The sequence below is a fragment of the Ascaphus truei genome, chromosome 6, assembly GCF_040206685.1.
Source record: "Ascaphus truei isolate aAscTru1 chromosome 6, aAscTru1.hap1, whole genome shotgun sequence".
NCBI classification, from domain to species: Eukaryota; Metazoa; Chordata; class Amphibia; order Anura; family Ascaphidae; genus Ascaphus; species Ascaphus truei.
This window is the reverse complement of record NC_134488.1, coordinates 52,050,017-52,075,831: the sequence shown is the minus strand read 5'-3', so window position 1 is coordinate 52,075,831 and position 25,815 is coordinate 52,050,017. Positions and strand designations below refer to the sequence as shown.

The window sequence follows — 25,815 nt, the reverse complement described above, 5'->3', positions numbered from 1 at the left end:
GCCAGCCTGGGGAGATGAGATGATGGTGGGCCAGGATGAGATGATGATGATGATGAGGGTATATTTTATATGTATTGGGGAGGTGGGGGTATATTTTATATGTATTGGGGAGGTTGGGGTATATTTTATATGTATTGGGGAGGTGGGGGTATTTTTCAAATGTATTGGGGAGGTTGGGGTATATTTTATATGTATTGAGGAGGTGGGGGTATTTTTAAATGTATTGGGGAGGTTGGGGCATTTTTTATATGTATTCGGGGGTTGTGGGGGAATTTTTTATATGTATGCGTGGGTGTCCAGTATTTTTGGACAAGCCACCTGGCAACCCTAGGCAGGAAGCATAGAACACTAAGGCGCTGCATGGGCTTACCCGCGGCCTGCGGGAGGCTCATGAAAGGAGGGACGCGGGTCAGAAAATGGAAGGCCCATGCCAGATGGGCGGCGGCCGGCGAAGGGTGGTCCAACAGACCCATGGATGGGCCTACTGGAGTCCTGCTGAAGGAGAACTGGGTATAAAGAGGAGGCGGCTGGTGGCCAGCAGAGTTGGGGGGGGGGGAGGGTGGGGGAGGCTGCAGGGGAGCTAGACCTCTTGACAGCAGAAAAGTTTTTAATGAGAGAGGGGTAGCAGATAATATGTGGTTTCCTGGGGCTGTAAAAACGATTTGCAGTTTTCTCTATTGAGTAAGTTCTAATTCTGTGCAGGTGAACACTTATACCTAAACTATTACGTGCACACAACAGAATCACTAACGAGCACTCTTCCCCTGAACACTGAAATATATTACAATGTTTACATAGAGAGGAAAAGATACAGAGGGGGGAAAGAAAAAAAATCAGAAAAGGAAAGCTGGAAGCGGAGCAAAACAGCTCCCAACTATTCCACAATGTAATTCTGTCTGGTTTACCAAGCCTCCGCCTGCATGTCTCAGTCTCTGCCTTGTGGTGGGAGGAGCTGTTCTGGAGCAGGGATGTGTAGCAGGAGACTCCTGTGAGACAGAGAGAGGATGCAGCTGCAGAGAGATTGCATGTGCTTTGCTGAAGAACCAAGGTGGCTGGAGGCAATTTGAGCCAACCACAGAAACAGCGAGGGACACAGACCCCCGGCAGGGGGTAGAGACTTAATCCTGCGCTGCTCACTTTCTCCATCTCTGCCTGCTGTGATGCTGCTGGTGGTGATGAAATCTTTCCGTGTGGACCTGCTGATCCTTACTTGCTTCTTGATCAGCCGAGGTAGGAGCTTGAACGTTTACTTACAGTACTTTCGAAGTAAGCGGAGACAGGCTGGTTGCTTATGGAGAGGTAGTGGTTACTTGGCTCAAGCTTTTGTCCATGGCAAGAGATAGATGTCTGTACATGAAATAAGAATGTTTTAGCTTACGCCACCTATACCTGTTCAGAAATATGTTTTAAATACCCTTTGACAAATGGAATGTGGTAACAAAATGACAATGCTCATCATTGTCATTCCGGTTCCACGTTCGTTTTGTACAGGTATGGCTAGGAACTTTAACATGCCCATGATGTCTCGTTCAAAGGTTTGAACATGTGTGTGCAATGAAGCACTTGATGTGAGGTTTTCAACGATCAGGAAAATATAAGAATTGAGATTCGGCCTTCAAATTGATAGGTACATTATTTTATACTGGTACCCAAATTATCATAAGCACTCCGACTGCTAATGCTTTCACTATAACATCTGTCATAGCTCCCTGCCCATGTTTTCTCTGATTCCCTTCCTTATTATCACGCGTTCAACTTTGTTCTTGTGTAAATGCAATTAGAGAGGATATGCAAAACGATAACTTGCAGGGTCACTGATTCAGGGACCAGAGAATAAGGGGAGGTAGAGATGGAGCATTGGCGAGATGCCAGAACAAGTCACCTGTTGGAATTTGTGCTTTAGTTTTCTTAGCGGAGCTTACATTTTGCCCGAAGGGAAGCACAGGCTGCTATGTACTCTGCATGCCAATGGAGGTGGCAGCAGTGGCATTGTGAAAAATCCATCAGAGGTGCCAACAGTTTGTGGGATTCAAAAATGACTAAAAAAGGTGAATGGTCTTAGTAAGAGGAAACTAAACTTTTAACATCAGATGCTTTGTGATGTCAGCACACTCTTCCTTGGCCCTTACCATCACCCCCCCCCCCCCTCCCCACCCCCTGCATGGCAGCATGGATACATTGATCCGAGGTCACTCTGAGCGCTGTGAAAAACAAAGCGCCCCGATTTGTCGGAGGCAAGCCAAGGAATCGCCACTTTGATGGATTTTATCTATTAACCATTTGCTGTCGGTGCAATATGCCAATTTGTGAAGAGTGATTTCTTTGATTTCTTTGGAAGGCTGACTGATTTTTGTTTCTGAACTAGCACTTGTAACAGGCATGTACTGTATGGTGACAGGGAAAGCAGTGTGCAAACGTGATGGAGATATTGGAAGAGGAAAGGGCAAGCTCCTGCGGTCAAACAGAAGTTCTCGGAAGCATGCTATGTTTTGTTGGATTTTTTTTTTAAAGCAAACAGTGCTGTCTGACAACTGGCTTCTTTACAGTGAGTGCAAAGGGGTCCTGCGTGACATGTGGCATTGATACAGTATGTGACAGTCACAGGAGAGACAAATTGCAACGTTAACCCTTGCAGCGCTACAAAGGGCCCTTCAGAGGTTAAACCATGTCATTTTTAGTGCAGTGTAGCTCAAATGTTTGAGCTCTGAGTTTTATGTACTGTGGGCAATTATATACGGTCTGATAATACTCACGTAGCATGGGATTGATTTCCTGATGGTAACATAACCTACTGCAGTGCCTGGTCAACATTAGGCAACCTTTAAATTCCAATGAAAAGAGTAGGTTTATATTCTCACAAAGAATGTATTTCATAAGTAAAGAGTTAATTTGGCAGAAGCACCAGCCCACTGCTGTGATTACTATAAAAGAAAAAAAATTGGAATCATGCCCCACTTGAACCACACTTCCTACTTGCATGCTTATCCATCTTTTGCAAGACCGCTGGTTTGAATTGTCATGCAGTGAGTGATCTCACCTTTGGGTAAAGAAACTAGCAGTCGTGTCTTATTTTCACATTCTGCACAACATACTTTATCTGCTCACTATCAGAGCTTACATGTTGGATTGTAAACTCTCCCTGACATGATTTGAATGTATATCAATATGTGCTTTACAGCTGGATAGCCACACTACTACTTCTGGCAAATGAGGAGGTTGAATTAGCTAAAATAAGCTTCCAATGTCAAACTCTGCAGCTCCATCTGGCAGGGAATAGGTTAAATATTGGGGAAGGCTGTGCATGCAGCTCCAAATAGGCAGTTTACTACTATATGTGGAATATTATTCTACTAGCATCACAGTATCACAATACACAGCTCCTATGTTCTCCTACTTCAGTTAGTACTGTAAGTCATTGGGGGGGGGGGGGGGGTCAGATGTGTGGAGCAATAGAAGAATTACATGATATAGATTTAGTAATATAAAAGTATCCAATTCTGCATATGTTGTTGGCATTATTTTCCACATCAATAAAAACTGCTAGATGAAACCTATATTTTCAAGAAATATCAAAGCATATACAGTAGGCCAGTGGTTTCAAACGTTTTTTTTTTGGGGGGGAGGGGTTACAGACCCCTATAATGATATTATGAACTTCTGTGGAACCCTAACCCTCTCTAATCGCATGTCTGAGATAATAAGCTTTATAAGGAACCCCCAACCTTCTCTAATAGTGTGTCTGAGATCAGATGAATTGTAAATTCTTCTGTATTTGGTACCATTTTTAAATGACCTGAAAATTACAGGGTACCCTTTAGGGATGCCCTAGAAATCCCTGTTAAAAAAACATTGATCTAGGCTGCAATCAAGTTTTCTTTGTTTGTTGTTGACATTAAAAGGCAGAAGAATACACAACTGGCAGAGCTATATGGTACTTAAAGCCATTTTTACAAACAGTACTACGCTATAAAACACCCTACGGCCAATTAAAGCAACAGGATTACAAGGTTGCTTTGGTCTTAGCACTGCTTAGTAATTGTTGCCTTTAACATCTCATAATGAACACAGATCTTTTATTAAGCCTGGTAGTAAAATGGTTACACACCTACTTTCAGCTATCATTGCACTATTGTGCAGCTTTCCCTAGACAAAGAAGGGGTTAAGTACATACTCTTAGCTGACATAGCAATGGCTGAAAGGGGTTAAATGTTGTACCATGGTCTCTTATAGCCATTGCTATTTGATGCTTCCCTGGAAGGGTGGGGGTCTAAGATTTTCTTTGAAATGACTTTGCAACACATTGCAATGCAGTTCCCTTAGGCAGAAAGGGCTTAAATTAATGTATCTAGGATACTGGCACCTATTTGCGGACCTGTTATAATTCCTTCATGTCCCAGCCTCTGGCTGCTCAGCGCCTTGGCCCCACTGTGCATTTCAGAGATGGATCTGCGAAGGTCAGACGGTCTGGACTGTGTTTCCTTTCTGAACATACAGGATGCATAGATCCGATAGCCAGCTCTTCTTATTAATATCAAATGCACCTCTTGGTTCATGCTGATCTATCGCAGCTGTTTCGGAGGGAAAGAGGGCAGAGCAGTCAGTTACAATATCTGCCTGTAGTATTAATTCAAATGTTTAGTAGTGTCAATCTCCTTATCTGTGTTAGCCATCTCTCTATCGCTCCTGCTCTCTCCCCTCTCTCGCTCTCGTTCTCTCCCTCAGATCAATCTTCTTTGGCTACCGTGTCAATCTATTTATGGACAGTGTGCTTTTACTGTAATACAGTACAGTGCCAATCTGTATCTATCTCTGGGTAGGGGGAGTGTATACACAAGGCATACAGTATAATAGCATGCCAGAGAAATGAATATGCCAATGTTTATTTTATAATATGTATGTGATCTGAAGGTTCAGGTTTAAAAGCTATTGACACAAAGGTTTGGGAGCATAGACTTTGTGGGTGTTGTACATAACCGGAAATTAGTTTACTAGGCAGCTCTAATCTGCAAAACAAGACCATCATATTCCAGGAGTTCCATATTTTTAACATTAATTATAATTTATATAAAGTATCCAATAAACACTGTGTACATAAAAGGGATACAGTTGTAATGAGTATTTGCCGTTTTAAAGCTTACAATGTACATTTTAGTACCAGAAGCATATAATGGCAAAATGATCCCCAGGGAACTCACACCGAGTGTTAACGTGGGGACAAAGCACTTCAGAGGCAAATGTCTTAACAATTTGAATGCCCCATTCCTTTGCACTATAGTGCCAACATAACTATTAAAATACCGTGACTATATTCAGTGCATAGTACTGTAGCTACGAACATCAGAATACACTACCGTGTGTTAAAAACATTTATGGATCGCAACAGCATGACGACACAGAGTTAGATTTCTTTAAAAATGTAATAATTTCAGTTTGATACATTTTGAAAGCTTTAGGTCCAGAAGAAAACCGTACTGGGGTGCAATCCTTGTCTGATCATGTGGCACATTAATTAGAGGGCTTTTGTATGAGCCTTTTGTCTGTTCATTCCACATCCATAGCAGTGACAATGACCTTGGTTAAACTATATATCTCCATATTACCCTATGGTAAACAACTACAGAAAAACCAGGGCTGCGCTTATAGTGCTGCGACGCGACGTCGCTCCGAAACAAATACATTGACTCCGTCGCAAGCACTTATAGTAAGCGCGACGGCGACGCAGCGACCAAAAATTTTGAAGGCGGGTAAATTTGATTTTTTTACAGACAGTCGCCACATGTGACTGTCTCTAAACCAATCAGATTGTGCTGCCCACCCCCTTCGTGACGTCACTGGCCTTGTCGTCAGCGACGTTGCTAAAAACCAAATTATAACTTTCGCTAATGGCGACGGCATCGGTCACGTCGCCGTCGCCAACACTATAAGCGTGGCCTAACGAATACTGTAGTTATAATATTAATAATGGCTACAGTAGTAGCACATGGGCAACTTCAATTGCATTTGGGATTCTATACAAGTGCAATTTAAAATCTATGTAGAAATGATCAGCTTTTTACAATGATGTATTTAGAATACTTACGCAAATACTGATATAGCTAGACTAAGGCCGCGCTCATGGTGGGGGCGTTGTTGTGTGCGCTCGCGCGCACTTTCGTGACTTTTACCTGATTTCCTATTGCAGTTCCTCATGTGCCCGCTGCCCCTAGCGGCGCTGTAGCACGTCGACGCTGCTACATTTTGGCCAGACAAGTCAATTTGTGATTTTGGGCTGCAGTCGCATGACGTCAGCGTCACGTGAACTGGTTCAGCCAATGAGGGCTTTGTAGCGTGTTCGCCACGCCCCCAATCGCCTCCCCAATCTCCTGCAGCCTAGTGCACACATCGCTGGGGTTGCAGGAGTGCGTGTGGTTGCGCGCACATTAGCGCGCGCCCGCACGCCACCATGAGTGCGGCCTTACTCTCCCCAGCGCTGCGGATGAAGAAGAAAAAGTCTGCGGCACTAGGGATAGTGTCTGTCGGAATCGTACTGCGGGGGGTTCATGCTTCACAATGGGAAACCCTGCAGTGTTAATCCTTCAGTGCCGTGACCACAACACTGAAGGTTAAGTCTTGCTACATTTGTATATGTCTGTGCATGATGAAAACTACTGTACATTTACATGAGCTAAGCATCTGCAATATATGACAGAATATATCAATATTAGGCAGTTGCTTGGATGTACTTACTCTGTATTCTGAGCATATTAAAAGCTATCTTTTCTCTCAATGCCAAAACAGGAAAGGCATGTTTGAGACAAAAACAATGTAGATCATTTTTTAAGGCAAAATTGATGGCTCTGGTTAACCACATGTTCTATAAAATAAGTGAAGATAATTCATTTTAATTCAGGTTTGTGCTGCAATCAATATCCTTATTACTGTATTTTGTCTTTTATGACCATAAGATTGTTAGAGAACTTCCTATAACACCAACTTTGTACAGCTGAGTCAATAATGTTGTACGTATACACTATTTATAATGTAACTTAGTTTTAGTTAATGAATAAACTGTAGCTCTAAAAATGTATTGAGTGTAAACACTGCATCTTTTCTCTTTGCTTCTCCCCTCTCCCATGGCAACCTAAGTTTTAGGCTCGGAGTGTGGATACTAATTTGTATGGCCTGAGATACCATAAGGGGTATACCTATGGCTTAGAGCCCTGCTGCAGGGTAACTAAGCTCATGAGTGCCTTTTTCCTCCAGGTCTGTCGAGCCTTCCTCTTAATCCTCCTATGTGGTCCAATTGTATAGGCCCATATATATATTAAGTGGTGTTATTCCATAAGACACCTTCCAACACCTTATGGGGTAGCACAGCTTAGTAAATATGGCCCAATATGTTTGTTGAATGGGGAGATCAATGCAATACACATTTTTTTATAAAGAATAGCGGATTGCACCTGCTAAGGGAGCAGCCTAAAAAATAATGTATAACAGACACATTTCAGCAGTGAATATGTTATCCTAGTGTCTACAATGTGGGTAACCATTGTTTTCATGCTACACAGATAGGCACATTTAGTAGTAGATGGGGATAGAAGATGGTGTTAATGAGAATACCTTATGGCAACTGAACACATTAGTGTGCTGTGACTGAAAAATAATAGCAAGGACATATCCTCTGTCTTAATATCTACTATAATTAGCTTTTTAAATAGCTCTAGCAGCATATGCAATGTTGTAAAACTATTCACTGTCCCTAAGATCTTACAATCTAATGTTGGTACTTGATTCCTATTACATCTGCTAAGAGTTCGTAGCTGTCAGAACCAAAAACCGTGAGTGCAAGTCACAAGCATACGAAGCCATAACACAATGTTCTTCCTACCGGGATGAGACGGAAAAGAAAATTGATGCTGTCTTCTAGAGACTCAGACCTCACTCATATTTTTTCCTTAGCATCTCATCTTATTTTCATCTCCTTTGTATAGGGTCGAAGGCAGAGTGTGTCCAAAACAGAAAAGAAAAAAGAGGAGAGAGATAAAATGAAAGATCAGATCAAATAGAGACTGGGCGAGGAGAGAGGAATGATGAGAAAGAATTGAAAAGAACAAAAAATGAGAAGACAATGAGAGAATCTGGAAACAGTAGGAGATAGGGGTACAGTATAAAAGAAGGAAGGAGGCATAACATCAGGAGACAGATATTCGGAGTGTAGGAGAGTGATAGTTAGAGTAGGATATGATTTGGAAGATAGTGCGGAGAGAGAAAGGCAAAAGAGGAAAATGCTAATATTGGACTGTGGGAACATACATTTATTCAGTAGTGTATTAGCAAAATAGTTACTATGAATCGAAGATTGCTATTGAAGTTGTCAAATGGATGAATTGTCAGAATTGCACACACTTAATATTAAACAACTGCATTAATAATGCATAATTAACATTGAACATGTTCATGAATATTAACATTGTCACTGGCTTCATTGGATTGTATTATAAATGGTAATGGTTATTTAACCAATGTGCTCAGCTGCAAAATAGGGACAAAAATGTACAGTGCATTATTTACCAGTTCAATGGAGCAATCTGAAATGAATGTCATCAACACTGCATCATTTCAATGCATTACCTGCACACCTGTGCCCAATCAAATTAGCCATGAAGCTTTTGAATTGTGGCTAGGTATGAAGTCTAGTGGTTTGACCACTTGTTGAGTGTTTGTTTTATGCTACATGCTAGAAGTCAAACAGTCAAAACAGGACATAGACGTCATAAACAAACACAGTTATATATGTTGATAGTGAGGTGCCTGTCCTGTTTTGGCAGTTACATACGTGATGTTTACTGGTTTTCACCTACTTTGCAGTACACCCAAAAATCTATGCTTACTATGGATTTTACTATTTTACTTTTGTATTTTCTGATCGTAGCCCATGCAGTGTCCCAATACTAATACTATAAAAAAATAAAATAAGAGATGCCTGCAACACATTTCTATGAAAGGATTGTTATACAAATGCTTGTTTCTCAGCAGATCTCTCTGCGATTCAAATAGTTAAGAAAGGACTCTGACGAGGTTTATTTACAAACAGAAACCTCCTGATGGCAGCAGTGGCTGCATAAGAGACAGGAGACACTGGAGAATACGGGAGGAATTTGAACACATACTGTACTACTTACAGGGGTGCAGAAACTGGGGGGCGCCCCCCCCCAGGGGGGCACTGGATTTTTCAGGGGGGGGCGCTGTGGTTGCAGAGGCCCCGCACTCGTCCCCACTGCATTAAAATTAAATGCCGGGGGATCGCGTGAAGCCTCTGCAACTCTACTTACTGTGATCCAGATGGCAGGTGTGACGCATCGCTACGGCAACGCAGCATCAATTGATACCAACCAAAAAGGTAAGGGGGCGCGAGCAGTGAAGGAAGTAGGCAGGGGGCGCAGCTTCAAAAGTTTGTGCACCACTGTACTGCTATAATTAGGGAAGGAAAAGAATCAGTAACAGAGGCAAAAACAAACTAAGCAATTGCTTTTGCATTTACAAAAATCTTTTTGAAGCCCATTAGCTGCAGGAGTGGCCAGCAACGCTTTGCAAAGCAAGGTGTTGCAGGTCCCTCCGGCCGTGTCAAGGTTAAACCACGGAAACCAAGGACCCAGGTCATTATTTTGAACTACTTCGGTGCAAGAGGGGCATCACGATGCATTGCAATAAAGGGGGTAACTGTAGACTATTTAAATTGCACTTGGGAACTGTGATAAAATAAAAGAACGTTGGCATGTACAGTACATGTAACACATTCTGGGGTCTATGTGTCAAATTCTCGCAGGTGGCAACAGATTTACCATGCGCTTCTATAGGATACAATGAGATTTTTAGCTTTGATATATTTGTCCATTTTTTTGCCCCAGTTTTGCTCAATTTTTGCAGCTGTGAGACGTTGATACATTACCCCTCCAATATGTTTAGACCTTTCAAAAAAGTAATGCTCTTAACTCTGAGCAGCACCACAACACTTGCCATACACCAGATGTGGTCCTGAAGTGGCGCCTCATAATCTATTGCCATATAATCATTCCCTATGACTCCTATACTGCTACGTATAAATCCTCATATTGCTACATATAACTACTCTGTATAACTCCTATTATTTCCCCATATAACCTCTCCCTATAACTGCTACTATTGTCCCATATAACTTCTTTGTATAACCTATGGTGATCTTTCTCCCCCTCTCTCTGTCCTCCTCTCTCTCTCTGCGCTGATCTTTCGTCCCTTCTTTCTATGTGCTGATCTCTCCCCCCCTCTCTCTCTCTGTGCTGATCTCTCACATTTTCTCTCCCTCTCCCTCCCTCCACTGTTCCCCTTCTTATTATTGTTCACACTCTCTCACTGCCCCATCTCTCACTGTTCCCTCCCCTTTCTCTCAGTTTCCCCACTCACTCTCTCTCTGTCTCTTTTTGTCTCTAACTCACTGTTCCTCGGTCTCTCTCACTGGTTCCCCCTCTATCTTGAACTGTTTTCCCTCCCTTATCTCTCACTGTTTCCCCCACCCACTCTCCATCTTCCCAACCCTTCCCCCATGCTCAGTCTTCCCACCTCACCTCTCTTACTTTCCATGTCATTCCCCAATCTTATATCCGCCCTCGTTTGTAGCTCCGACCCCATATGCTCCTGCAACAGGCCACAAGTTGAAAGGGAGGAAGGGACCACGGAGAGAGGAATTTGGGGCGACAGGGGAAGTTACTGTGGGCTCCATGTGGTCTGCCTGTTGGCCACCAGTGCCGTAGATTTGACCATATGTACTACTGTATTTAGGAGCTTGTTACAGATTTTTTCTAACCTCGCACACGTTACCGTGCGATTTCACTAACGCAAGTTTTAATACGTTAGTCAAAATCGCACAATACAAACAGAAGAGGCGCCGTGAACAAATTGTGCAATTTGCAAGGTGTTGCAATTTGTTCAGAATAATGAGCGTTACATCTGTACCTTCATGAGTAAAGGAAAGTGCGGCAGTACAAAGTTATGGTGATCGGCACTGAGTTATAAAGCAATGTTAAGAACCTTCAAAATAATATATGAGTTTTGATTTCCTCTGGCTACTCTTTTTGCTTTGATATCACTGTGTTTTCAACAAGAGTTGGCACAGACAAAACACCCCTCGGTTGTCCTCCCTCTATCTTTTATGTCTCTTTGATAAATGTAGGAGGGGAAAACATGACTGAGAAATACTTCACTAATAAAAGGTGGAGTTTTCCCTGCTCGTTTCTCCCCCCCCCCCTCCCTCACACTACTGTACACAAGATTGCCACCTTCTACTGTAGGCTAACCTGGAGATAAAAATGTAACATTTAGTGCTTACCTTCAGCGACGGCCCCCATGCAACTCTCATCAATATGGCTGCACGGCATCAAATGGCACCGCATTGCCATGACAACGGGATGTTATGTGCCGTCACATGGCGTCAAGTTACCATGACAATGGGATGCCTTATGGCGCAATGTCACATAACGTAATGTTGCCATGGCAACGTGGCACTGCGTGATGTCACGCAGCGTCTCATTATAATGGCAAAGAGTGTCACGTGATGCTGTGATGTCACATACAGTAGCATTACTTGTTGACATGGCAACGCGGCTCCATTTGATGCCGTGCAGCAATATTAACAAGAGTTGCAGGGGGTGATGCCAGGTGGATGCCGGAGTACTCGCCACCCGGAGGTTAACAAGGTAAACCCGTGGCCCGGAGATACGTCGCCAAAATCCGTAGTCTCCGGGTCAAACCCGGAGTGGTGGCAACCCTAACTGTACAGCAGGACTGCCAACAATATATATATTTATTCTCATGCTTTGGCTCCCGAAAAATCCTTAAAAACCCTGCCTTACAATCTTCATTTTCACACTTTACAAAAAAAAACCCTTGTACTCTCACAGACCTCCCCTCTTTACTCACAGACTCCCCTCCCCCCTCCCTACAGTACTTGCACAGATCCCCCACAGCCAAATAATTAGGACTTTTGACCTTACCTCTGTCAATTAGATGGCAAAAGGTAAAAAAAGTTCCTGAAGGAAGCAGCCAGCTCTTCCTATGTACAGGCGGAACTTCAGGCTATGTGAATAATAACTTTATTTCATATACCGTAGTGCTTTTTTCCCCAAAGGGACTCGAAGCGCTTCGCAATTACAGTATAGTGCACGGCACGCACCACATAGGAATTTTACAGCCACAGTTCCTGCGCAGATGAACTTACAATCTATGTTTTAGGTGACCGAGGCAGGGGGATAAAGTGACTTGCCCAAGGTCACATGAAGGTGATACCAGGAAACCTGGTTCAAATTCAGTGATGTTGTTCAGAGTCAGTGTCTTTACTCACTGAGCCACTCCTGTCATTCACTGCCAGGTTCACGATTCTTGTGCCACACAGACTGCGTCTGTCTCCTTTGTGACGGTAGTTCTGCTGTGTAGGATGTTGTCTATTTCTACATCTAGTTTTTCACTGCTCACTGATTTTTTTTTTTCTAATGTATTTTATTCCTGAAAAGTGAGCCTGACACTGTACCTACATTAAAAAGGCTGCTAATCCCCTCTCACTTAGGGACATTAGTAGACCTCAAAGAACTTTATCTGAGGAGATTAAAAAATACTTTTTTTTTTATTATAGCCGTTTGTAAGCATGGAAAACAGTCTGCCGAGTATAGTGGAGAAAGTGAGAATAACTACTGTTTTTGGGCACTTGTAAATCAAAATTAAATTCAAATAAAATACAGCTAGAAAAAAAACCCTAAAAAATAAATGAAATAAGGTTGGTAATCTGCTTTGCAGTGCATCACATTGAGCTCATTTTCAAAATAGGTCATATTGGTGGGAACAGTACTATTAAGATGCCCATTAAAATGCAATTAGTAAATAATTCCAAATAAAAAAAACAGCCTGGTATTTGCTTTTTAGCAATGCTGAGATTTGTTTAACATTTTCCTTGCCCTGTGGAAATACCAAGTACATCATGGGTTAAGGTGCACCAGAGACCCTATTGACCTACCAGGTATGTCGTAATTAGGGATGGGTGGAACAGTCCAAATCTGTCCTGATCTCTCGCCCCTTTTCTCTCTGTGCTGATCTCTTTCTCCTCTGTGTGTGCTGATCTCTTTCTCCTGTGTGTGTGCTGATCTCTTTCTCCTCTGTGTGTGCTGATCTCTTTCTCCTCTGTGTGTGCTGATCTCTTTCTCCTCTGTGTGTGCTGATCTCTTTCTCCTCTGTGTGTGCTGATCTTTCTCCTCTGTGTGTGCTGATCTCTTTCTCCTCTGTGTGTGCTGATCTCTTTCTCCTCTGTGTGTGCTGATCTCTTTCTCCTCTGTGTGTGCTGATCTCTTTCTCCTGTGTGTGCTGATCTCTTTCTCCTATGTGTGTGCTGATCTCTTTCTCCTCTGTGTGTGCTGATCTCTTTCTCCTCTGTGTGTGCTGATCTTTCTCCTCTGTGTGTGCTGATCTCTTTCTCCTCTGTGTGTGCTGATCTCTTTCTCCTCTGTGTGTGCTGATCTCTTTCTCCTCTGTGTGTGCTGATCTCTTTCTCCTCTGTGTGTGCTGATCTCTTTCTCCTGTGTGTGCTGATCTCTTTCTCCTCTGTGTGTGCTGATCTCTTTCTCCTGTGTGTGCTGATCTCTTTCTCCTCTGTGTGTGCTGATCTCTTTCTCCTCTGTGTGTGCTGATCTCTTTCTCCTCTGTGTGTGCTGATCTCTTTCTCCTCTGTGTGTGCTGATCTCTTTCTCCTCTGTGTGTGCTGATCTGTTTCTCCTCTGTGTGTGCTGATCTCTTTCTCCTCTGTGTGTGCTGATCTCTCCTCTGTGTGTGCTGATCTCTTTCTCCTCTGTGTGTGCTGATCTCTTTCTCCTATGTGTGTGCTGATCTTTCTCCTCTGTGTGTGCTGATCGCTTTCTCCTCTGTGTGTGCTGATCGCTTTCTCCTCTGTGTGTGCTGATCTCTTTCTCCTATGTGTGTGCTGATCTCTTTCTCCTCTGTGTGTGCTGATCTCTTTCTCCTATGTGTGTGCTGATCTCTTTCTCCTGTGTGTGCTGATCTCTTTCTCCTATGTGTGTGCTGATCTCTTTCTCCTGTGTGTGCTGATCTCTTTCTCCTATGTGTGTGCTGATCTCTTTCTCCTATGTGTGTGCTGATCTCTCCTCTGTGTGTGCTGATCTCTTTCTCCTCTGTGTGTGCTGATCTCTCCTCTGTGTGTGCTGATCTCTTTCTCCTCTGTGTGTGCTGATCTTTCTCCTCTGTGTGTGCTGATCTCTTTCTCCTCTGTGTGTGCTGATCTTTCTCCTCTGTGTGTGCTGATCTCTTTCTCCTCTGTGTGTGCTGATCTCTTTCTCCTATGTGTGTGCTGATCTCTTTCTCCTCTGTGTGTGCTGATCTCTTTCTCCTCTGTGTGTGCTGATCGCTTTCTCCTCTGTGTGTGCTGATCTCTTTCTCCTCTGTGTGTGCTGATCTCCTTCTCCTCTGTGTGTGCTGATCTCTTTCTCCTATGTGTGTGCTGATCTCTTTCTCCTCTGTGTGTGCTGATCTCCTTCTCCTCTGTGTGTGCTGATCTCTTTCTCCTATGTGTGTGCTGATCTCGTTCTCCTGTTTGTGCTGATCTCTTTCTCCTATGTGTGTGCTGATCTCTTTCTCCTGTGTGTGCTGATCTCTTTCTCCTATGTGTGTGCTGATCTCTTTCTCCTCTGTGTGTGCTGATCTCTTTCTCCTCTGTGTGTGCTGATCTCTTTCTCCTCTGTGTGTGCTGATCTCTTTCTCCTCTGTGTGTGCTGATCTCTTTCTCCTCTGTGTGTGCTGATCTCTTTCTCCTCTGTGTGTGCTGATCTCTTTCTCCTCTGTGTGAGCTGATCTCTTTCTCCTATGTGTGTGCTGATCTTTCTCCTCTGTGTGTGCTGATCTCTTTCTCCTATGTGTGTGCTGATCTCTTTCTCCTCTGTGTGTGCTGATTTCTTTCTCCTCTGTGTGTGCTGATTGCTTTCTCCTCTGTGTGTGCTGATCTCTTTCTCCTCTGTGTGTGCTGATCTCTTTCTCCTCTGTGTGTGCTGATCTCTTTCTCCTCTGTGTGTGCTGATGTCTTTCTCCTCTGTGTGTGCTGATCTCTTTCTCCTCTGTATGTGCTGATCTCTTTCTCCTCTGTGTGTGCTGATCTCTTTCTCCTCTGTGTATGCTGATCACTTTCACTGTGCAACTAACTCTCTCTGGCTCTAATAAAGGCAATCAAAGGCTGCATACAGTATATCAGATCCTTACAAATCTATCCGAAATGGATTGGCCTCTGAACAAAAAGATCCGAAATATGCGGATTGGGCTTTTTGAGAGTGATCCGCGGAAATCCGCAAACCAAAAGAACCAGCCAATCTGAGGTGGACCATCTCTGGGCCATAATATTAATGCTCTTTTCGGAGCTGATACTGCGTTTAGCCCTATTTGCCAATATAAATTGACATCTGAATAATAGTAATTTTGCCCATTACATCACTCAAAGGTGGTTGTGACCATGTTATAGCTACCGAAATGATCACATGGGTTGCTTCCACACTTCTGGCATTGAAAAGGTTAAGAAAGACAATTAGTTAAATGATTAGCCCACCTATTGAAGGGGTTTTATTTTGTTCACCGCCCAATATTTTCTGATTTTCCTGATGGTACTTGAAAACGTGGATAATTCCTCATGTATTTCCTGACACACTGAGCAGCATGTAATACGGTAGCTTATTTTAGGGACATGTTTAATGAAAATACAGGAGATTGCTTATACTTCAATTGACTTATATTTGGTTCGTGACCCATATAAAGACATTTCATTGAAATATCCTGACTGCAAATGAGATCTCGGTAGACCAGTAATGATAAAAATACAGTAAGTCAGACTTTCTCACAATGAGAGGGACCTAACAGGTCTGCAAAATCAGCACAACACTGTTGTTAGGAGGGTGGTCCCATGACAGTCGATTGAGTCAAATCTTTCCTTAAAGAGAATTAAAGACTTCAGCTTGTGCTTTATTTTCACAGGACCAATTGCCATGTTTTCTGTAGAGATCAGAGAAAAAGTATACATGTCCCCCCTGCTTTCCTTGTTTGTCTTGGTTTGGGAGGGGGGAATTGAGTTTTGCCCTCAACTTGATAGTACAGTATTCTGTGGCAGGATTGATACAGAAAAGTGAAAGTCAGAAGTCAAGATAAATAAAGTATTATTAGTAAAACAGTGACCGTGCCAAATGGGGCATTATCGTACAGACTCCATTTGAAATCAAAGGGAGTTAGTGTGCAATAGTGCCCTGATCAGCACTATCAATGAAAACCCCCATAGACTCAAATTTACTAAGGATGAAAGGAGTTAGGAGTGAGCACTGCAAAAAAATCCGGACTGGAGGCGGGTTAAAAAGCAATGACATTTATTGAGGCATGTAGCCTAAGGAAATACACTCACAGCACGCTCCTCTGACGGGTTTCGTGCTGTAAGCACTTGGTCAAAAACTCTTTGACCAAACGAAACGCGTCAGAGGAGCGTGCTGTGAGTGTATTTCCTTAGGCTACATGCCTCAATAAATGTCATTGCTTTTTAACCCGCCTCCAGTCCGGATTTTTTTGCAGTGCTCACTCCTAACTCCTTTCATTGTTTCTATCATCGTGGGAGCGACGCACGCCTTCAGGAACAGATTTATTCAAGATTGACTGTCTACATCAGTGAGTACATTTATGTTTACCTTTGCTGTAAGTGGCCAGTGTGGGACATTATCTAGGCAGCTGGTGGATTACATAGGAGGAGGGTAAGGGAGAGCGTCTTATCAGGGGGTACTCTATTCTTAGCATTTATTCTACCCCTGTTCCCCCCTCCTCCATCCACCCCTTTCATTCTGCCAATTGTCCGGATACATTATGGAGCCTGCTTACAGCCATGTATAGCTCATTATAGCATCTGTTTCCTTTCTGAACATTATCATCATTGATTTATATAAATTGGATCTTATCATACGGAGGAGTATTAGCAGCACCCCGTGGGTGTCTTTCCCCATTTCTCAAATTTACTAAGCAATGCTTAGTCATACAGTAAGTCACCTTGTGGCCAATTCATGTGATTTTGGCCTGTAAGATCCTGGCCTGTAAGACTGTGACTACAGTACAGTATGTTGAATGCTATCAGCCTCTGTGCCTAAGTGAATAACCCCAATCATTTGGTCTATTTTATGCACCATGAAATGGTGTGGGGGTGGTAAGTGCTGTGCTACATTCCCTGTTGCTGATGCAGATGTTCATGGTTTTTAAGGTGTACCGTATATCTCAAAAAAATAGCATCATGTACAGAATCAATGAAAAAGAAGATATGTATATTTTAGGGACATTGAAAGGGAGCGTCAGTCTATGTCACTGTCACATGATACATTTTTTAGTTTTATATTCTAATAATTAAAAGTTGTGATAATTTTATGTTACTAAGGGCTATATAAACTAGCATAGCTACTGTGTACAAATAACACAGTGAGAACGACATGCAGGCAAATTATAATCCCATTATCTACAGCCGCATTTTCCCATGAAGATACTGTATTGGTGTATATTTGCATATTATTTTATTAGATGGTGAGCACTTGATTCAAATTGAAATGACTTGAATACATCGGAATATTAATGAGCAATTTCTAGAGCTGCCACCCACAGTTGTGTGTGTTTAAAAAAACAAAAAACAGCTGTGATTTTTTTTCTCTCAATTGAATTTTTCAGAGTTTGTATATAAAGCTATTAAGCAACCACAACAATATTTCAAGTACACTGATCCCACCTTTGCCCTCCACAAAAACGATGGGATAATGATTGCATGTGATGTGTAGGTGTAATAAATTGTACCAATAAGCTGCTCCTACAGTTCAGCTTTAGGGCAGTAAGGAACCCAAGAGTTTCCAGTAGTAAGGGCAAGGAGAACCTACTTTGCTTAGATAATATACAGTAACTATCACTACTACACAGAGTGGGTTATTCATGGAACTGCGATAGTGCCTATTGGGGCACTATCGCATGAAAGCTGCCATTGAAGTCAATGGTTCCCCCAGTTACACTATTGCATTTTAAAGAATAAACCTCAGAGACTCCAGTGGCACTGGTAAGCTGAGATTCAACAGCATCTCCTGGCATAACATATGATATACTATACAATATACAACATTTTTGGGATACTTACCATTTGCAGGTTCAAAACGTGCAGAAGGGGAGCAAAAAACAACACTATATTCATGATGACATAATAAAACATTGAATGCAATGAGACATACTTATTGATAAATCTAGTGCTTTTCTCCAACACCAGATGATTTCTGTAAACCTCTCAAGTATTTGCTTGTAGTTGATGGCCAAGTGTCTTAAGCAAAGCCACTTTGGCTATTAGGGCTTTGAGGAATTATTGCTGAAACGGAAACTAGTTCATACATGCAGTTTGTTTTGTTTATGTTACTTTTAATTGCAATAGATTTTTCTTAGCTGGCTGTCAAAGAGAAAATGTAGGTGCACTGTCTTTTTCCAGCTTCCAATGAATAAAGCAGAGAAAATTCCCTTATTCAAAGAGGAAAAGCACAGAGGTACAATTTTTTTATATTATTTCATGGCGCCCAAGTAATCAATTAGTAATTCTGTCCATGTTTTCGAATTTACAAATTATTTGTGATCTTGGAGCTCAAGTCATGTGACCGTTTTCACCAAGGTTCGACACGTTTGTTTCAACCCTTCAGATCTTTAGCCAAAAGGCTGAATGTCTTCTTCCGTAGTTTCAGATCATCCCCAACTTTGTCCTTTTAGGCCAAAAATCAAACGAGACGTGTAGGCATGGTTTTCAGAAGAAAGAAGAATTTTGTTACCTGTTCCGGATCTTCAAGGGGGATGGCGTTGGATTGACTTTGATGATATCGCGGTACGAGTGCTTGCAGAAACGCCGAGATTTGGAGGGTAAACGCCTCTAAAGGTAAGAAAAATATTGAATGTATGTAATTTTGTTTTTTTTACAGGTTTTTTTATTGTATTTTTTCTTTTTATGTTTGTGATTGCACATTGACTGATAATGTATCAATTTGTGTTAGGGTACAGATAAATACAGTGACAGCCAATGCATTTATTGGCAAATGCTTGTTTTGAATTGATTGCAATTTTTTATATTTGTTTTTATTGTTTGGATTCAACTGTTTGGAATTTGGATGACTTGTTTTTAAGTACATTTTAGGATTGGTTAGTATTTTAAATTAATTGTTTTATTGGCTACTGGTTTAAAATCATTAATTGTTTTTTGGCTAGGGTTTCAAATTAATTAATTGTTTTGTTGGTTAGTGCTTTTATTTATTTAATTGATTGGTTAGCTAGTGCTTTTATTTCTTGAATTGGGGGGGGTTAGGTGCTTGTTTATATCTTTTATATTGTTTATTTTTGTCCTTCATGCTTTTTTATTAGGGTGACCATTGACTGCTATAGTGGCTTATCATGCCCATATTATATGGGTATGATGTACCACTATGCCAATCAATGGATACAGGGTGGGTATAATGGTCCCAGGGGGGGGTGGTTAGGCCTCCCGGGTGGGTAGCGGGGGACTGGGGTTAACCCTTTAATTACTATAGCGGTTATTAACTGCTACGGTGATTAAGGGTTTAGGGGTCATTAGATTGTGTTTTTTCTTTTAATCTTGCTGGCATTGGAGGACATGTACCTGCAGTATCCAGATGAGGATGCCCTCACGATGGCAGGGGTAAGTAGAAAGGTTTATTTACTTTATTTATGGTGTCTGGCTACTGTTTTATTTAATAATGGGCAAATAAGCTATTATCCATATCTGGATAATAGTTATTTTGCCAAAAACTGTACTGTATGTGTTGGTGGGGGCGGGAGGAGGGGGGTGTATGAGTGTATTTATTTCAATGTATTCCACATTTTTTTTTACCACAGGATTGGTACTGCAGGCCAGCGGAGACCACCTGAGGACCCCTATACACCCGCGGGGACCACTCGAGGGCCCACAGACACCGCGGGGACCACCTGAGGACTCCTGGAAACTCGCGGCCTCTGGTATCAATCATGTGGGGGTAGAGGAGGTGGGTATTAGTGTTTATTGTGGGTATTTGGCCCTTGGTGGGTAGCGGGAGGGTTTAACCCCTTCATTGCCTTAGCGCAGAGCTTTCCAAACTGTGTGTCGCGACACATTAGTGTGTCGACTGCAGTGTGTAGGTGTGTCACGCGAACGTAACATGAAACCTCTGAGTGGTGCGGAAACTGGGGGGCGCATGATTTTTTATTGGGGGTGCGGGTGGTTAGGGCCACCAACAGGGGGTTTGCTGGGCCGTGCGCCGTCCCCTAGACAAAACTTGTCACCACATGGTGACATGCGCATGCTGGGGAAAATAAATAAATAAAAATCCCCCCACCTGACTGGTTGGCGCGCAGCCAATCTCTATCCGAGCAGCACATTGAGGAGGCACCTTTTCCTGCATGGAGCGAGTAAGGCAAGTACAGCTTGCATACATATACATATACAAAGGAGTAGATAGAAGACATCCTTGAGCAGAACACAAGAGTCGGGCGAGAAACTGGGCTAAGATGTAAGGAGGGGCAGAAGAGTGTATATCCTTCAAATTGAGGAGGAGAATTTTGTAAATGATACAGAGTTGTATTGGAAGTCAGGAGAAGGATTTCAGCAGGAGAAATGCTGAGACAGACTTAGGAGAGAGTAAAATGAACATCAGAGTTTAGGAAAAGGGATACAGGTGAGAGGCAGGAAGGCCGGACAGTAGAAGGTTACAATAGTCAAGACGGGAGAGAACGAGGGCCTGCATTAGAGGGACAGAGGAAAGGGCGTATCTTTACAATGTTACAGAGGTAAAAAAGACATTGTGCATGTGAGAGGAAAATGTGAGGGAGGAGTCAAATGAGACCCCTAGGCAGCGTGCTTGTGATACTGGGTGTATGATCATACTGTCAACAGTATTGTAGTAGGCGGCTGTAGGACCAAGCTTTATACGAAGTATCAGAAGCTCCATCTTGGACATGTTAAGAGTGAGTTGCCGGAGGGTCATCCAGGATCATATAGCAGAAAAACTTGTGAAGACTATTAATTATAGCTATAGAAAAAATCTAAACTGCTTGTTTAGAAATGAGCACATAAACACACCATAGTGCCCCCAAAATCTTTTTCATATATCACATTAAATAATTACACTTAATAAACTGAAGATACATGTAATGTACAGTGTATGACCAATTAGAATGAGAACAGGATCCTATTAAGCTCCATATATAGTAGTCTTATGGATTGAAATATCAGAGACGGTACAATACAAATTGAGAACATAACCAATGCATTACTGAGTTAATGTTCTTGTATGTTTCTGCTATTGATGTCAAAATCAATATTAGAGTGCGTTTATGTAAAAATCCATGAGGTTTATTGTATAGGATTGCAGAAAACCATAGGGATGACTCTGTTTTATGAAGGTGTGAGCATGTATGTTTTTCTAGGGCTCTGTGGTCTAATCCTGGTCATTTTAAGTACTATGATCTAGTCAGATTGACCTTTAGGTAATATAAAACCTGCAATGGTTGAGCAAAACAAGCTATTACAAACAATGTTACTAGAACAGCATTAGATCACTTCTGTCTTCCAAGGGCCCAGTGGCAATATTCCTATAGTACAGCACCCAAAGAGAATAAGGCCTTTTACGCCTTATTGGCATGCATGCAACAGAGCTGGTGGTATCGTGCGCGCCTGCTGCAGAGACGATCCCTGGCCTGTTGGATCTGGAGGAGGAGACGTGAAGCTTCCAAGATCAGCTGTGATTCACAGTTCTTTCCTTAAGGAGGCGTGCCTGTGACGTCACGTTAGCGGTTTGCCCCCATTGGCTAAACCATGCACGTGACCCAGCCATCGCGCGACAAAATGAAAACATTTTGTCTTGCGAAAAATCAGCTGCGCCGTCGCTCTTGTGCATGAGTGTGTGCGCTCTATGGCCGTCCCCATTGACTCACGCCCTTTTGTTTGCGGCACGGGCGACGTCACAGTTCTTCTGTGTATGAACGATGCATGCACCTACTCTTACTGTATTTTAGAATGAGGAACAAGGTTCATTATGGTCAGATCTTTATTCAGAGTTTACACATACAAAGTAAATAAAAATAAATTCTTGGATGTCACTAACCCTATCAGCTGGCTCTAATTTAAATCCATGGTTTGTGACAGATACTTTCATTAGTGATAGATTTTCCTGTATAAACAGAACGCATTTACCCAAAACTCTGTTTCATACCATGGGCCTCATGCAGTAAACACCGAAAAGCCGTTTTTCGCAAAAAATACCTTTGCAATTCAATAAGTGCCGATAAGCTGCCGAAAACACAAAAAAATCGGCATTTTTTTTTGCCGATATTTGCGCAGCAAAAAGTGGCGAATCTCTCTCTGCTGCAGGCTGATCTTGGCAGGGGACGTCTTATCGGCAGGTTATCGGCAGGCAGACCTTATCGCCACCAGCAACCTGCCGTGTTTTGAAATGTTGCTCTTGCAGGGATTCGGCCCTTCCTGCATACTGTGAGGGCAACACGCCAAAAACATGCCAAGTTTGAACCCCTGCCGAGAGTTCTTTTTCGGCGCTTACTGCATGGAGCCCCATAGAGCATATTAAACAGTGAAATTTGATACATTGTTAATGCTCATTGCTAGCTATGTTGCATTCCATATTATAACCATTACCCTAAGACTTACAACAAAAATATGTGCCTGGTCACTTTCACCTTACATTTATTTTTTTAATAACATTTTTACCTTAACTCATTGCTGTTGATCTTCATTGTTGGCTCTGAAGCACTCTGATACCGTTTAAACACCACTAAATAAACCCTACTTAAGGGCAAAAAATCCTGGTTTGTAAATCACTAAGGATTAGCATGTAATGGGGGTATCCTTTATGGCAAAGTAGTTTTTGTGGAGCTAAGTACAATAAAACTTAATACCATAAAAAAATCCCCCTAAACAAAAAATTATTATTTCATTTTTATATTTATTTTGCTCATTATAAACTTGTAAAGAACGGCCTTGCAGTTCTGTTCAGCCATGAACAGTTAACTTCATATAAATGATGAAGTCGCTAGAAGTGTGGGGCCACAAGAGGGAAAGTGCTAAAAATGACACCCGCTGCACTTGCAGTCCCCAAATTAATTGATCTGCATTAGGAAGTGGGGGTAATGATGCTGGAAGCTGTTACATGCCACTGGAAAATGAATCAGCAGCAGAACAAGGCCCAGAGTCCAGGGAAAAGGTGTGTGTTGGTTTTTAAGAGATAAACAGTAAGAGGGAAGGAAATCGAGGAACTATGTTTGAGAAACGATGATTTACGTATAAGAGAGTGAAAAAGAACGGCATGTGATAGAGACGACAAGACAGTGAGAGTAACCAAGTGGGATGAAGTGTATGAAAAAAAGAATGCAGAAATCGTAAAAATTGTGAAACTGAAATAAAATAAAGTGTGACAGACAAAAGTATCTGAATAATAAAACATAAAAGGCTAATAATAATTTGTGTGTGAACAAAGATCCTTAAATGAACACTGTGGAAAACATATATATCAGATCCGTTAAGCTCATCCCTAAACCCACAGGAAAATTCTTTGTAAACATGATCCTCTGCACTTCTGACTTTCTTAGCAAAGGGGCTTTGCAGGAGTGTTGTTACCTTTCGACAGTCTAATAAAGGGAATTATCTGATGGTAACCCAATTACTAGAGTTCCAGAAGTCCTATACAGTAATGGGTGGCATCTCTTAAGCTTTTAAAAGCCCTGGCTTGAGCAGACACCTAATTAAATGGGGACTGAAATGAGCCTCAGAGACAGAATAAGCTGCTGAAGAAAGCACAATAGATGCTGTGGGTATCATTATCTTTCTGTCAGATGTAGTTCTCACAGTGCTGGGCTTCATCAACCTGGCAGACTACATGACACAGGGAAATCTAGGACTATTTCCTACCCCCTCTGTTTGTTTAATGATCCTTTGCCGTTTGTACAAGAATAGCACAAGCAGCAGTATATTCATCCCATCCCAATGCATGCGTACACACATGTACGAAACCCCCATCTTACACAAGGTACAGGTACCACACAATATTAATTTCCAACAGCCCAGAACTTTAAATGTCAAAAGTTAATTAAGCGAAATGTAGGATGTAAAGTATGTGTTCCCAAATGTATAGTAATGAAGAATTATGCTTTTACTTTTTGCCCTTAGACAATCTTCAGATAGCATACATCAATCACAAATGTTCTAATTCTTTTCACATGTGGTCAATAATTAAATTCAACCTAGTAATATTTATCAAAAAGTACACTGCTCCCCATAAAGGATAGGTAATTTGACAGTAATAATGTAGTCTTCTTCATTGAATAATCAGCAAGCTGCAAATGTTGCAGGGTTTTAAAAAGACTACAACATAATATCAAAAGGACAACAGTGCTGATACTCTGCTGAGAGTCAATGACAGTGAAAGTTAATTTTGAACAATATAGCTTTCATTGTGTCAACATGGTTGATGTGCATTTTTTTTATAATAACTATTGGTGATTGTAACAGGGCCTTATCCCTGTTGAAGAAACTATCCCTAAAATCCAGCAGGGATCTGGTTAAGTTCAGCAGGCAATTAACCAGACTCCACCTGGCCAATTAAGTCTGTAAGAAAAGTCTCATGCGAGACACAGGAGAGATTTCCTCAGCTCACATTTCGGCTAACAGAAGGAGAGCAGAGAAGCCTGCACACAGACACTGTCTTGAGCACAAAGACATCCAGACACGGGACCCAGGAACCTGCCAGAGACTGACATGGAGGGCCACCTGCTTAAGGTACCTCCTGAGACTTTGGGATGATAGGCTGGTAATGGGAATATCCCTCCAGTGCTGCAGATAGGGTCTGGGGAAGTTAGTTAGCCCTTACGAAGGGATAGGGGCTTGAGTTTTTGTTGTTGTTTTTGTATGTTTTGCTCAATAAAGCCAAGATATAATTTCACCCAAATGGTCTCCATTATATGTACCTCTGCACACATCTCTTACAGTGATCTTCATTATAAAGTGTTTTATGCAGACTTTTAATCAGATAAACAACATACTGCTGCGGCCAGCTTTATTCTAACATTTACCCGTGGTTACCCGTGGCTTTTTTCGGCTGGTGCCGAACTTGGCCGCGCGCCAGCCGCATCTTTCCCTCCCCCTTCCCCTCCCCTCGTGACCCCCTGGCTGCTCCGCCTCTGCACAACGCTGATTCTCCTGATGCACGCAAACCCCCCTTACCCCGCCTACCCCTTCAGCCTCCATCCATCTTCGGAGATGCCGGCGGAACCCTGGCACGCACGCTGGCACGCGTGACCGGCGCCCCAGTGACGCGCGGCACGCGGCAGAAAAAAAAAACCAGCCACGTCTGCCCGCACATTGCGGAGGCGGCCGCAGGAGAATAAAGGCGGCCGCCACTGTAATCAATACAATGTCAATCTGCCCTCAAAAGCTACATATAGTAGTTTATTCTCAGTCCACTCTGTCAACATCATCCTATGTGAACAAGATTAAATATTATTAACATTTATTTATAACGCAACAACATATTCTGCAGTGCTGTACAATAGGGTTGGAGGGTGAAAAACAATAAAATAGCAGACATTAGCATACATAATTACAGTAGGCAAGGAGGGCCCTAACCCAAGGAGCATGCAGTCTATAAGGAAGGGTAATTGGAAACATAGGTTACAGGGGCGTGAGAAGGTTTGTGTGTTCAGGACTGTAACCGAGCAGCTGTAACATTAGCAACC

The 25,815-nt window shown here is 42.3% G+C and overlaps 1 protein-coding gene across 2 annotated transcripts in view; it reads left to right on the top strand.

The window, feature by feature from the left end:
- Positions 1-970: 970 nt before the first annotated feature.
- Positions 971-25,815, top strand: part of KIRREL3 (kirre like nephrin family adhesion molecule 3) — a 945,792-nt gene continuing 920,947 nt past the window's right edge. The window contains exon 1 of one of the 2 annotated variants that reach the window (XM_075604274.1): positions 971-1,230. In XM_075604274.1, coding sequence (XP_075460389.1) covers positions 1,161-1,230 — 70 coding nt within the window. In that variant the 5' untranslated portion in view covers positions 971-1,160. The remainder of the gene's footprint in view (positions 1,231-25,815) is intronic. The other variant, XM_075604273.1, reaches the window with a different exon arrangement.